This window comes from Strigops habroptila, chromosome 10 (assembly GCF_004027225.2).
Source record: "Strigops habroptila isolate Jane chromosome 10, bStrHab1.2.pri, whole genome shotgun sequence".
In the NCBI taxonomy this organism is placed as follows: Eukaryota; Metazoa; Chordata; class Aves; order Psittaciformes; family Psittacidae; genus Strigops; species Strigops habroptila.
Window position 1 is genome coordinate 1,616,375 of NC_046359.1, and position 13,102 is coordinate 1,629,476.

Here is a 13,102-nt window from a genome sequence, read left to right on the forward strand (position 1 = left end):
CACTAGTAATTGCTGCAATGCAACATAACCCACTTATCACAAAACTTTAGAAAGATCATACCGTCAGACAGCAAAACAAAAGAACAGGAAAACCTGTAGCTTAATAAAATAAGACTGTATCAGCTCTTATGTTCATCCGAACATCTCACTCCAGGTCAGGAACCTGCAGTAAATTTGCATTACCTGATACTTCCACCTTCTATAGCCATCTTGTTGCCCCTTAAAAAAAGAAAAACAAACAAAAAGCAAACAAAAAACCCCAAACCAACCACCACACCAAAATAATCCGAAAAGTCCAAATTTTCACATCTACTTAATTACAGCTTAAAAAAATCCCCCAACTCTTCGTATAATTGAGACCATAAAACGCAAAATTCTTACTTCACTTTTAGTTTTGTTCCACCACATCTTACATATATAAATCAACTGTAATCTCATTCTTCTTATTACATCTTGCTTTGCTGAATTTAAATAGTGGAACATGATGAATGGATTATGAAGTAATCTGCATAGTAGAAGTTCATTTCAACTCACAGATGTATTAAGATTTATTAACAGAATATTCTCTTAAGACGCAACTGCCTGGAAAAGCTTACTTTCAAAGTTATGACAATACAGAAGGCAGACTTCCAGAACACGAAGTTTGCGTATTTTGGAGGGTTTATCACAGAGGGAGCTTCATTTCCCAGCTGCAAATAGAACAAAGAATTGTTTCTGCCTGATTCATAATGCAAACATACAAACAGCTTCATCACGGCACAAAATGAGACTTCTTTACACTAGTAAGAGCAATAGAAAATTGAAAAGAAATGTGAAAGAAGCATACACACTTAAGCAAAATAATCTTTATTTGAAGTCTAATGTGTTATTTTTTCCTACTTGAAATTTTAATATATAAATCATGATTTCCCTCACCACAACTACTAGAACCATGCTAAATTCAACTATACTTGGTTAGGGACATTCACAAGAGATAATGCAACATGATGAGATGGACAAAAAAAAGCCTTGAACAACATGCTTTGGAAGTATTGCTAAGCTATACCTTCCTTTAAGAACAGTATATTCAGCTTAAGTTTTCATTTCAAGGCACTTTTTCCCACAAAAAAGGGCCCAGTCCTTCAAACAGAACCAGATACCTCGGGTCCTAAACTAGACAAAATGTTGAACAATTAAGAATATAACAGTAGGATACAGGTGTCCCTGAAGTTACAAAGAAAAATTTGTTGTTATTAACACTAACGAGGGCCCAACCTCACGAAGATTATCAATACCTGCCTTGTGAAATACCTAGCTTGCAAAAGTAACATCACCAACTTCAGTATTACTCCTATAAATCAGTGTTTATTGGCTCCTAGTTCCAACTTCAACTGCTAAACTAAAGCCCTCACCACACATTAGCAGCACAGATTCCAAAAGAATTGTCTTGACTACCAGTGTGCACATAACCTATCAACTTTTTAATATCATCACCTCCTTCTGAAATTAGGACTCCACGAATGGCAAAACATCAGTCTTTTCAACAAAACAGCTTGCCTACATTTTAAAACAATAAGTAACTCCAAAAATAAACCGAGGTAGGGAGCACGTTATTTAAAAGCCAGCATATCACTTCCTGACATTTCCAGCTCTCCCTATTCAGCAAAACTCGAAAACAAACGAAAGGGCATGAATAAAGCTGGGACTTTGCAAACTCTAGTGGGGAAAGAAGAGGAAAGGCCAGAGAAGTCAAGAAGGTACAAACAAAAGAAAGAGAATCTCATCTGTGTCCTTTGCAACTATCACAAACACATTTACAACATTGCATTTTCTTTGTGACTGGGTTTTGAATATTTTTTTTAAGCTTTATTCTTTTAGGCTCAGGCACTTTTTGCCTCCTTTTGTAATGCACAGTTGAAAATAAGGAATTAGTAAGCTCAAATCTGCTTCTGAAGGAAGCATCCAAAATAAAGTATCCAGCTTAATGCCTCAGTTCTTAAATGTGGATATGAAATTCCCTACCTCTGAAGTCAGGTTCACTTAAATTACTGTAAAACTTTGAAGTTAGCATCTCTTCAACTATCCTCGTTTTGATTTTTTTTTTTCCCCTTGCTTCAATTTTTAGAGCATATGACCTTGAGCAAGCCTTTAGGGAATCACAAAATCCACTACCAAGATACAGTAAGGATTTGGCCAACCAAAGACTACCACCTTCATATCCTCCATCTCCCATTTATATCTCCATCCTTTACCATGAAAGTCTCCCACTCCCAATTTTACCACCCCACCTAACCTTCTGCATCAGCTCTGAGCAAACTTTCAGCCACTGTACCTTCCTAGAACTGGAGAAAATGGCCCCACTGTTTCTGTTCAGCTAATCTTGCCACTTCAGCAACTTAGAGAAGCTCAAAGACTGGCCTGGCAAGTCAACTCCTGGATGTAAAGACAGCACAGGATGAGTAGCAAGGAAGGAGAAGGAGCAATGCTTATTGCTAGCTCAGCTCACAGCATCAGACACAGAGTACTTACGGCCTACTGACATGTTTCAACAAAAGACTCCCTATCAAGCTGCAAGTTACAAATGTGCTAGGAAAGCATCAGTGAAGGCCTTTTTGTACTAACACAGTTCTTTCCCCTAAAAGCTTTTACTTTTTACTTCAGGAAGAAATCCAGTGAGGCTGAATGGTACAGGGAAGATCCAAGCAGATTAAACAGAACAGACAGCAAGTTACACAACTGTAGACCATGTCTTCATATTGGAAAACTCTAGGAACATAATGGCTGTGGTTTATCAAAGTGGGAGGCAAGAAGACTGGCCAGGGTTCACAAGCTAACTGTGGAAGTACTCCCTATTTCCTCTCCATACCCAGGCAACCTCACACTTTGATACAAGCATTTGTAAATCTTGTAGACAAAAGGATAAAACTGGAAACAGAAGCTGGGCAAAAATTTAGATCCAGAATAAAGAAGTGCCAATAGCAAGAGTTGATGGTTTAAAAAAAAGAAAAAAGACAAGACAGACAGACAAGACTTTCCATCCCTGAAAGTGTTCAAATAAAGACTGAATTTTCCCCAGCCCTTCTTGGAAAGTATATTCAAGTTTAAACAGGAATTAATTCAGGAAGCGCTAATAGCCTGTGCAGTGCAGGCCAGGCCTGACTGTCAGTCGTCCCTATCAGCTATATGGGATTTGACACCATTAAAGTCTGAGAAATTCACACTCCAGATAACTAATTATAGTAAAGTTTTGTTAACTTTTTCACATACAACATAAATACACTTTGCATATTTCTTTTCAAAATAAGCTATTTTGGAAGGAGGAAAGAAGTTTATTTGCCATTTAAAAAACAAAATTTACTTCCCAAGTGAAATGCTGACTGGTTAGTTGGCCAAACTCCTAAAAAGTGTTTCTGGAGTAAGTTACTCCCTTAGAATTAAAAAAAAATGTATCCTTTACTATAGCTGACATTTACACAAGTTTAACAAGTTAAAATCCCAAACAAGGCAATTCACAAAGAGGGACCTATCTCCTGGGTGAAGCTCACAGAAAATAAAGCAAGCTTCTCTGCAGTACTGCTCTCAGTTACCAGCACAGTAAAATAATAACAATAAAATACCAATTCTTTGCTGACTATCACTTCCCAATTTTAACCTTCAAGTTAATTACTAAAACTTGCAACATGTAGGATGAAAAATCTTGCACCACCTGATTTCAAGCTAGTCCTGGTTAGGAAGTTAGAAATTATACACCCTTCAGTCTCAGACTATAACAACTCCAAAAAATTAGTTAAAGAAATGCAAAGTAAGTTCTCAAACGTGTGATCAAAACAGCTTCATGTGTTTGGCACAGAACACAGGATCCCATGAAGATACTGCACCTCAAAGTGAGGAGAGAAATGGTAAACTGCTTTTGGACAGCATCAGGACCTAGGACTTGGCATACTGTGCATTATGTAGTCTATGTGCACACAGAAGTAATTTTCTTGCTATCTACAATAGCTAGGTTGATTCACATTATTCATACACATTCCACAAATCAGTGGAAACCACCAATATTAAAACTGAGACCATCAACAATATTCTAAAACTCAACCGGGCATAAAGTTCACTATGTTAATATTTCTTAAACCGCCTAAGTGATTTTGAAGCCTAAAACCAACTTCTCTGTGCTGCTGGAAAAGTTTACTAAAACATGAGTAAGCATGAACTGAAATGGTTACAGAGGCAGCTACTTACACATTAAATTTGACACATTCAAGATGCAGAATTTCTCCAGTACTGAGAAGTGCAACACAAGCAGTGTACTGTATGAGAACTGCCTCAATAAAAGGAAGTTTTTGAACTGCTGGCCAAGTTTATGGAATCAGATGACTCAAAGCATTACTTCAAATACCAAAAAAGCTTTCTGCGATATTTAGACAACTTACAGATGACATTTACTGGTGGATGTTAACTCACACCTACACAAGCAGAGATGCTTTCAACAACCAATATAGTAAATAAATATTGTTAATTTAGAAAGAGACCAGTTTCGGACAGGATGAGCTAATTTCGACTGTCGCATTAATAGCAGATACTGTTGAAGAACTCAACAAAATAATTTCACTTCCTGCTTTTCTTTGTAATTGTAAAATCAGACCCTACTATTAAGAGGTCGCACCCTACAGCCTCGGGGCTGTAGACACAACACACCCACCGCCCAGATGCCACTCGAGGGGGGCTGCACTCGCCGCCCTGACGCGACGGGGCGGCCGGGGCGCGGGGCCCGCCGGCGGCAGAGGCCTCTCCCGCCACGGCCGCGGTTGCCGGCCAGCGCCGACCCACAGGGCACGGTGGAAGCGGAACAGCAGCCCTCGGCCTCCGGAGGCTTTTCGACCCTGCAGTCGCTCCGGGAGAGCCGGGGAGCGGCGGGATGAGGAGGGCAGACTGCGGGGCAGAAATAGAGCAGAAAACAACTTTCCCCTGCCCCAGATTCAGCGCTACCCCACCGAGCCCTCCGCGCCGCTCGGAGGGGCCGGGCAGCGGCGGCGAGGCCCGAGCGCGGCAGGAGCGGGCGGCCCCCTTCTTCCTTCCCGCGGCCGGCGGCAAGGGGCAGGCCCCGGGGAGGGGACTGGCTCCCCCGACCCGCAGCCCGTCCCGCCCGCCGAGCCCCTCCACCGGGCCTGCTCGACGCCCGGGGTCTCGGCGCAGGCGGCGCCCCGGAGCCGTCTCACGACCCCCCGGGCCGCGCCGGGGGCTGCTCACCTTGGTGGCCATGGCGCTGCCGGTGCGGGCTGGGCTGCTGGTCTCCCCTCCCCGCCGCGGGCCGCGGCTGCTCGGTCGGTGTGTCCGGCCCGCCCGCCGCCGCTGGGCCGCGCAGGCGGCTCCTCCTCAGCGTCCCCCGGTCGCCGCCGCCTGGGGGCCGTTGGGCGGCTCAGCAGCAAGCCCCGGCGCTGGGCAGGCGGGGGCTGGTGTAGCCGCACGGCGCTGCCCCCTCCACACCCCCCTGCACGCCTCCGCCCCGGCCGCCCCTTCCCCCGGCACGGCTCGGCTCGGCGCGACATCCGGGGGGGTGGCGGGGCTGTTTGTCCCCACCGCTCCGTCAGGGCCGGAGGGGGGGACCCGCGGCGCGGCGGGGAGCCCCGGGGGAGCCGCCCCGGTGGGTCCCCGGGTGCGGGCGGGGGACCGGCCCGACCTCCCCCACTCCCGGTGCCTTCAGTGGCTTCGCTGTCAGCGTTTGTCCTCAAATTCCCGCTCGCGTGGGGGAGAGAGCCCACAGGAAGACGTTATCTGTCCCTCGGTTGCTTTTGACCAGAAATTTGGAAGTAACTGTAGAGCAAGGAAAGCCATTTTCCCTCGGCCAGGCTCACTCTGCAGCTCTTAGTGGGATGTGTGTCGTCCCTGACCTCCCATTTCAGCCGGGCCTTAGTGTACAGCAGTTATTAACAGAAGAAAATAACATCAAGGAGCTGGTCAGGGTCAGTAGCATTCCTGTTAGGCGCTCTGCAACCTTCTCATAAAAAAGAACTGTGACCCCACTTGATTTCCAGCCTGCGGGAGAGATGCGGTGGGAGGCTGAAGTAAAGGGGATGGGAAAATGTAACAGCAGTGATCGTGCAAGGTACTGCACAATCAGAAAATAACAACTTCTCATCTGGATATGTATAGTGGTTGGCCTGGAACAAGGAGGTCCTTCCTTTCTGTAGAAGGAAACACATGGTGTAATTGTCAGGGCTGTCCAGGAGAGTCTGAAGAGGCAGAAAGGCTGTTGGGAAGCTGCGTTACTCTTTACACCTGCATTTCCTTGTCCATGAAAATTACAAACTTCTCTTCTGCTATTACTATCGCTTCCCAGTGTGACAGATTTATTAAAAGAGAAAAATATGTTCACAGCTGGAAAAAAATTCCAAGTAGCACCAGCGAAATAGTTTCTATGGAGGGTGAGGATGAGGAATTAAGAGGAACTGACTGTTCAGTCACCACCACTTTTTGAGTGATTGAACTGATTGAGTTTTCAAACTCCTTTATTGCAGCTTTTAACTTTTTCAGAATTCAGTTAAATACAATTATTCCAACTTTTTGTTCTTTAAAACAGGAGTATCTAAAGTGAAATCTTTGTGTGTGGCCCACAAACGTCCCTTTATGATACCACCTGTAAGTTGAGGTATTGTATTAAGGATCAGTTTTACCGTGTGCTCTCTCCCAGACTGGTGTTTCAGTCACTGTAGTAGCAAAACTCTGAAGTGAGCTTTGCCTCTGTACTAAGGGATCCTGTTCTTCCACCTTCTTGCTAACAGTCTTTCCAACATCGTATGTGTTAATCTGGTCACCTAGTGAGCATCTTATAAGAAGGATAGAGGTGTGAAATCAAGTGGCCCAGTGTTGTCTTGTTCAGGAATCCCCAACCGATAGGTATGCAATCCTCTACCCCTTCACCAGATGCTGTGTTTTGCAATGTGATTTATAATAAACTTTTGCGTAAGCTCGAGTCTGTGTCATTCTTTACCTGCAATCAGAACAACTGCCAGAAAAGCTCAGTCTGCAGCTCCCAACCAGTATGCTTTTAGCAGAGCACTGCTTGGCAAGTTTGAGGAATGAAGGAAACATTAACATTTCTTTCAGGGTGAGAGAATGTTCCAGGAAAATTCTTTTTTATGGGATCCTTCCAATACTGTTTGCAATTAATTGCCCTTAATTCTTGTGCTAACAAAGACATTCTTAGGAATCACTTTGGATTGCAAGTAAACATATCTTCTTAGCTGCAAGTTTTATTGTTGCTTAACACAAAAGGCCAAATACCAACAAACTGCTAATGAAACCACCTAAAAATTCCCAAATTTTCTAAAACAATTTTCTGCTACCAAGCTGAGTCCTAGTTAATTAGATGTTTGCTTAGCACTAGACATATGAGAAATCTCAGTGGCTTCAGCAGGGTTATTTACATACTTAAGTATTTGATAGGTTGGAAGTTGAGTGCTCTGCGTGGAGCTTATCAGCTGGCTCATTATTCACTTTGTACTATAGCCTCAATGCATGCTGTAATAGTTAAATATCTCCACCTCAGAAAAAACCCAGCAAGCAATAACAGAAGAAAATCCCTTACCCAGCACCAAAGTGACCTTTTTTTAATGTTCTCTACAGACACATTTGTCTGCAGTAGTTCCCATGAACAAGGGCTGCAGCAGAGTTCAGTGAGAAGTGATCTGTCGCAGACCCTCATCAAATTAAAAGCTCCTGCCAATGGTATTATGCAAATTTGTTAATTAAAGATGGACTCTCAGAAAGGACATGGAGAACATTCGCCAAATACTGTTCTCTGCTGGGCAAGGCCTGCCTGTAGCTTCAAGATGAGGGAAAGTCAGTGCCCTTGTTCGTTCTGACTTACATAAGCTTTGGAATGATAAAGAAAAATAAGGTTATTCAGATAACCTTCAAGCTGAAAACCATCTGGAGAAAGAACCGTGGTTTGCATTTCTATGCTATTGTTCTCAGGAGTCCCTTGAGGTGGTGTACCTTGGATTTCTCCCTGCTAGCAGGCTGTGCTAGATACATTTCTGGTTTTAAGAAGGGGTAGAGATTTCACATTTCTAGAGCCTTAAAAAGAACTGTTTAAGCAATGTCTTAGTTTATGAATCAAAAATAGCTCTAGTGTATTCTTCATCTTCAAAAGGCATGTCTGTACAGATTCACCTACCTCTTTCCATGAGGTTCTTTGGGTGTCATTGTGTTTCCTCTCAGATGACCAGTGTTCCTGTTTCAGAGTTGGGTTAACACTATTTCTTTGGTGTTTCTGAGAAGTTTGCCAGAGGACATAGATAAAATATTGCTCCCTTCTATCTTCTCTCTCCTTCCCGCCTCCAAAATTGGACGGAAAACAACAGGAGCTGCCACATCCATGAAACCTAATGTTTATCTGCAGAGAGCAGCAGGGGAGCAGCTGCTGAATACCGTTCGTGCATCACTCTGTACAGCATGGCATTATTTGCAAATCCCATCTGAAAAATATACTTAATGAAACATGTTCTGAGGAAAAAATACAATTATTTTCCTTTCTTTTATGTTGGGAGTCTTGGGCAGAAAAGATGTGAACTCTTGAATCATGTGGTATTTGCACCAAAGCACAATAGCCTCTCATTTACCCAGGACTTTACGTGGCAGTTTAAAATGGTGCTCAAGAGATTACAGACACAATTTTCAACCTTATTCTGCACATAGTGCTGGAAGATCGCTATCAAATGAGTAAGACAGCTGATCCTGTAATACCGTAGGTATTCCCTGGTTCATAAAAGCTGTTTTAGAAAAATGCACTCAAAATTGCACCCAAATTCCTCCAAGTTTTTCAGTTTCTGAATTTGTCTCTGAATAAGCGGTTCTGACATAAACTGTGCTTCATGCATTTGCTTTTGACTTAAGGATTTTGTCTCCTTAGAGCTGGTAATTAAATGTCATTATTATCTGAACTTTAGTGTGCTATGTGGCCTTTTTGAAGGTAAGTTCTGATTTCACATAGTTACATTTTTAATCAACACAGATCTAAGATTGGTTTTGTGCTGTGCATGAATATGCTGTTTTCTTTAAACTAGAATAAAAGTGCAATGCTATGCCATGCTAAATTCTGTACTCTGAGGGTGTTGTATTTTTTTTTAACACATCTCTGTGAAGCCAACAGTTTTAAGTCATAGTGGACTGCCAGGGCTCAATTTTCTCTTTAAAAATCCATAAAGACAGCTGCTGAGCACTGAAGATGTAAAAAAGCTACATAGGAAAAGAACTGGGGGTGTTCCAGAGACTGAATGATGTTGCAATGTGCTTTTGGACACTGACAATTTTTTGAGAGCTCTTTTTTCCTTTTTTTGTGAAGCTGATTGCAAAGGTCATGTTTCAGTGCAAATTTGATCACACTCAGGGATAGGGGGATTTGTGGATTGAACACCTAGTGCAGATCTTTTGGATGAGCACTATGGCTGCAACATGAGGAGGGTGCTTGGTCATGATGATTTGTTCTTTCTTTAGATAATAGTGTGTGAAACAACTTCTTTGTCTCCCTTTTCTTCTTTAAGCATACAAATGTTTTGACCAATTCTAGTATCTTTTTGTCTGCCTTTACAGCAGAATAATCAATCAGTAAAAGATGTATCTTTTTTTAGCAGTATAAGCTTTGGAAAAAATGATACAATAAATCGTGCTTTCTTGTGCAAGAAGTAAAACAGATTTCCCGAAACACCTAACACTAATGTAATTCGTACTTTTTGCATTCCCTTCTGACCTGTACACTGATTGATAGTGTAATATATATGCCTATATCTGAGCTAGGATACATGTGCATGCATATGTATCATGCACTTTAGTTGCTTTGCATTTGGATTTTTTGTTCATATTCATCTGGGTTTCAATGCAAGAGCTGCTGAGGTCAATAGGTTTTGAACTCAGCTTTCCTGAAAAATAGAATACAGTTTAGCAAAACAAATATTTTAGAAGGTATAAATGTTTCCATTTTGCTGTTTGCTAGCTTTAGCAAAAGTGACGTACCATTAGCACTATTGATTCTTTCTGCTACTGACCCTTTCCATCTGGACTGCTGACTGCCTGTGGCGTATTTCCATTTTTTCCTATCGTGGTGGAAGGGCTCTGCCAGCTGCCATAATCTGCCATCTCAGGGGACTGCAGTCTCAACAATCAAAGCAACAGAAGTGTGATCTGCTGTGTACTTTGATTAAATGTACAGGTACATCTATGACGAGTTCCTGTCAACAGTAAGAAGCCATTGCACCCAAGCTGTCTTCCGACACAAGATTGCTAATCGTACTAATGATGTAATTAATTATTCTTTCCAGTCATGTCTAGATGATGGTGCAGTTATTCATCCTCACTGAGTAGCTCATTGAGGAGAAAGCTACAGAAGGCTGTAGGACTAACCTGATGGATTTGAGCCCTCTTGCTCCTGTCTCTGAGCCTCTATAGAGAGTAGCAGTGGCACGCTATGAGTCTGCCAGTGTAGCACCAAGCTGCAGTTTTCACCAAGCTTAATGAAAGTGGGATCTAATCTATGGGCACTTGACGTATATTGCATTTACATCCAAATTAACAGCATGGTCAGTATCAAACCATCATAAGGCATGCTTTGCTCTGCATTGTGATAGTGATCATGCAAACTTGCAGACCCTATGGATGAATGCTATTTGTCATGAGTGTATGCTTTTTACAGTAAAAACACTAATTTAAGTGCTCTCCTTCATAAGAATAAGAATTATCGTTTTACTGACCTGACCAAAATGGATCCCAAATGTGTTGCATCCATGGTTTAATGTTTGCTTTCCAGTGTTCCAGAACACAGCATTCGCAATTTTTTCCCCAGGATACAGACAGATGTTTTGGAATAATGTGATTCTGAGTTTTCAAACTGCTTGGTTTTGTCCAATTCTAACAGATTTATTACTTCATCACTTTTTGTGTGTGTGTGTTTTCATTATGGTGATTTGGGGGGATTTCGGGGTTTCTAGCTGACTCTGTTTCTATACACAAGAAATTCAGTCTTGTAGCATTTATATGATGAGTTCATCAAAAGACTAAACCAGGCCTTAGTGTCCTTTACCCCTTAAATCTTGTTTTGAACCACTGTTTCCTTTAGAAATAATTGGTAATGAAATTATTTCATATAAAGAAGCTGCTGATCAGCAGCCCCCACAGCATTCATCAGCCCACCTTGAATGCAGGTCAAGGTGACAAGAACTGCTCCAAAGCAAATGCAAAGCAATATAAATTTCCAGGAGCTATTGTTCATCTGCATTTTCTCTAGTAGGGTTAAGGTGTCTGGCAGCTAGAGGAAGAGTTATGAGGCCTCTTTCTAGTGCACGTACATTTCTCTCTCATGTCAACCCATGTTACATCTCCAGTGCATAAACTGTCGTCTAGCCCAGACAAGCACAAAAGGGGATAAAGGGAGAAAGTAAAAGCTTTCACGAATTTCATTATACTCTAACTAGATGTAGTCCTTTTATATAGTTTTTCCTGTCTTGAAGAAGGAGCTTGGAATATTGAGGTCCCTTTTTAACCCTACTTTTTGCAATTTGCTTTTGCAAGTTGCAGCCAGTGAAGACCATGCTCTCCTAGTAAAGGGATAATGTACAACAGAAGAAAAAGCAAAGCCTGTGGCTAGATGCTGGGCCACAAAAGAGGCTTTGTAGGCTGCATACCTTGCATTGCTGCTGAGGAAATTATGTGACTGTGGGCAGGTCAGAAAATTTCAAGTATCTATGTTTTTTTTTTCTTTGTAATGACTGCCTCAGATTAGGTTTTGCAAAAAAGCATTTTTCTTTGGTTGCAGGGCACAGGAGCATTCACTAGTAAGAGTATTAAAGAGTTGACAGTTCCATGATATGTTATAGGACTAGGCATTCAAGTAATTTCGAAAAATCCACTATTACTCACCAGACCAATAAGTATACTCAATTTATTACCAGCGCTAAAATAAAAATGATACCTTAGGGATTTGAGTGCTTCATCTCTTTCTGCATGTGAGTATTAAGATGTTCAAACTAACTGACGCTTCTTTTCTTCAGACTACCAGAAACAGCCGTAGAGGTAGCTCTAGCTACCCTGGAAAGCCAGATGTCCAAAAATCTACAAATATTTCCTGGAAATCTGACCCTTGCAGCTGAGGTTAAAGAGAGAAGACAGAGGGGAGTAAATTCTGCAGCTCCCTTTTCCAGAGTACAGATTTTCTTATTTTTGTTGGTGGAGGGTAAAATTTGAAGCTTGCTTCAATGAGGAGCTCTGAATGCATTCTGTAAATTGAGAGTTCCTCTTTAAGTTCACAGAATATTGTTGTCCAAACTGTTTGAACTGAAGGGGAACATAGCAGATGCAGCACTCGGTCATGTGCCTTGCTTGTGGTTAGCCACACAAAGCCAATTTTTTCAGATGCTAAGCTCTACTCTTTTTTTTTTTTTCCATTTTTGACAAAAAAGACTGAACACAGCTGCTCTTGACATCAAAAACAGCCACTGAAGAAACAAAAAAGCACTATGCTATCCAACTAACAGCTGACATTTAGAGTCAATCACAGAGAGTTTACCTAAGTGCTGAGGACAAAAAGAGGACCTGCTGTACCAGAAAGTACCTTTTGGCATTGGGTTGAACTCCACCTGCACTTTTTTTCAGCAATATCATATCATTCCACTTGTTTCTAGTCATGTGTTTGCCCAAAAGGCGTTCTTTATCAGAAGGTTGCTGGTGTCTGCCTGTCCTTGATACATCACTCCAAGATTTTTACAAGCATAAAATACTGCTACAGACAATATTGTTGCAGAAGAGTGAAACTGAAAGGATACCCCTTTAAAGATAATGATAACAAATGGAAGAGGAAAGGTGATTGTAATATGACATTTTAAAAAAAACCAACCCAAACAGCACAACACAAACCCCTTGAGCACCGCGGTGTGCCACAAAACCTACTAATATTGCTATTTTTGTTTTGTGAATCTTCTATTTCCAAGCTTTGTTTTCCATCATCAACATGCAGCATCCACCCTTTTTTCCCCCCAGATGTTTTGGAGCACTATGACTGCAAGCTCTACCTGCATATTCTCCTTCCAATTCTCAATTTATCACTTCACTACATTTCTTTGTCTATGTTTTTATCAAG

At 41.9% G+C, this 13,102-nt stretch overlaps 1 protein-coding gene across 4 annotated transcripts in view; it reads right to left on the reverse strand.

Annotated features, from left to right (window-relative positions):
* SNX9 (sorting nexin 9) overlaps window positions 1-13,102 on the reverse strand; it is a 97,294-nt gene that overhangs the window by 58,457 nt on the left and 25,735 nt on the right. Inside the window, exon 1 of one of the 4 annotated variants that reach the window (XM_030498868.1) lies at window positions 5,224-5,822. The exons of 2 other annotated variants lie outside the window; for them this stretch is intronic. In XM_030498868.1, coding sequence (XP_030354728.1) covers window positions 5,224-5,235 — 12 coding nt within the window. In that variant the 5' untranslated portion in view covers window positions 5,236-5,822. Of the gene's footprint in view, window positions 1-5,223; window positions 5,823-13,102 lie in introns of those variants that run through there. One more of the 4 variants, XM_030498867.1, reaches the window with a different exon arrangement.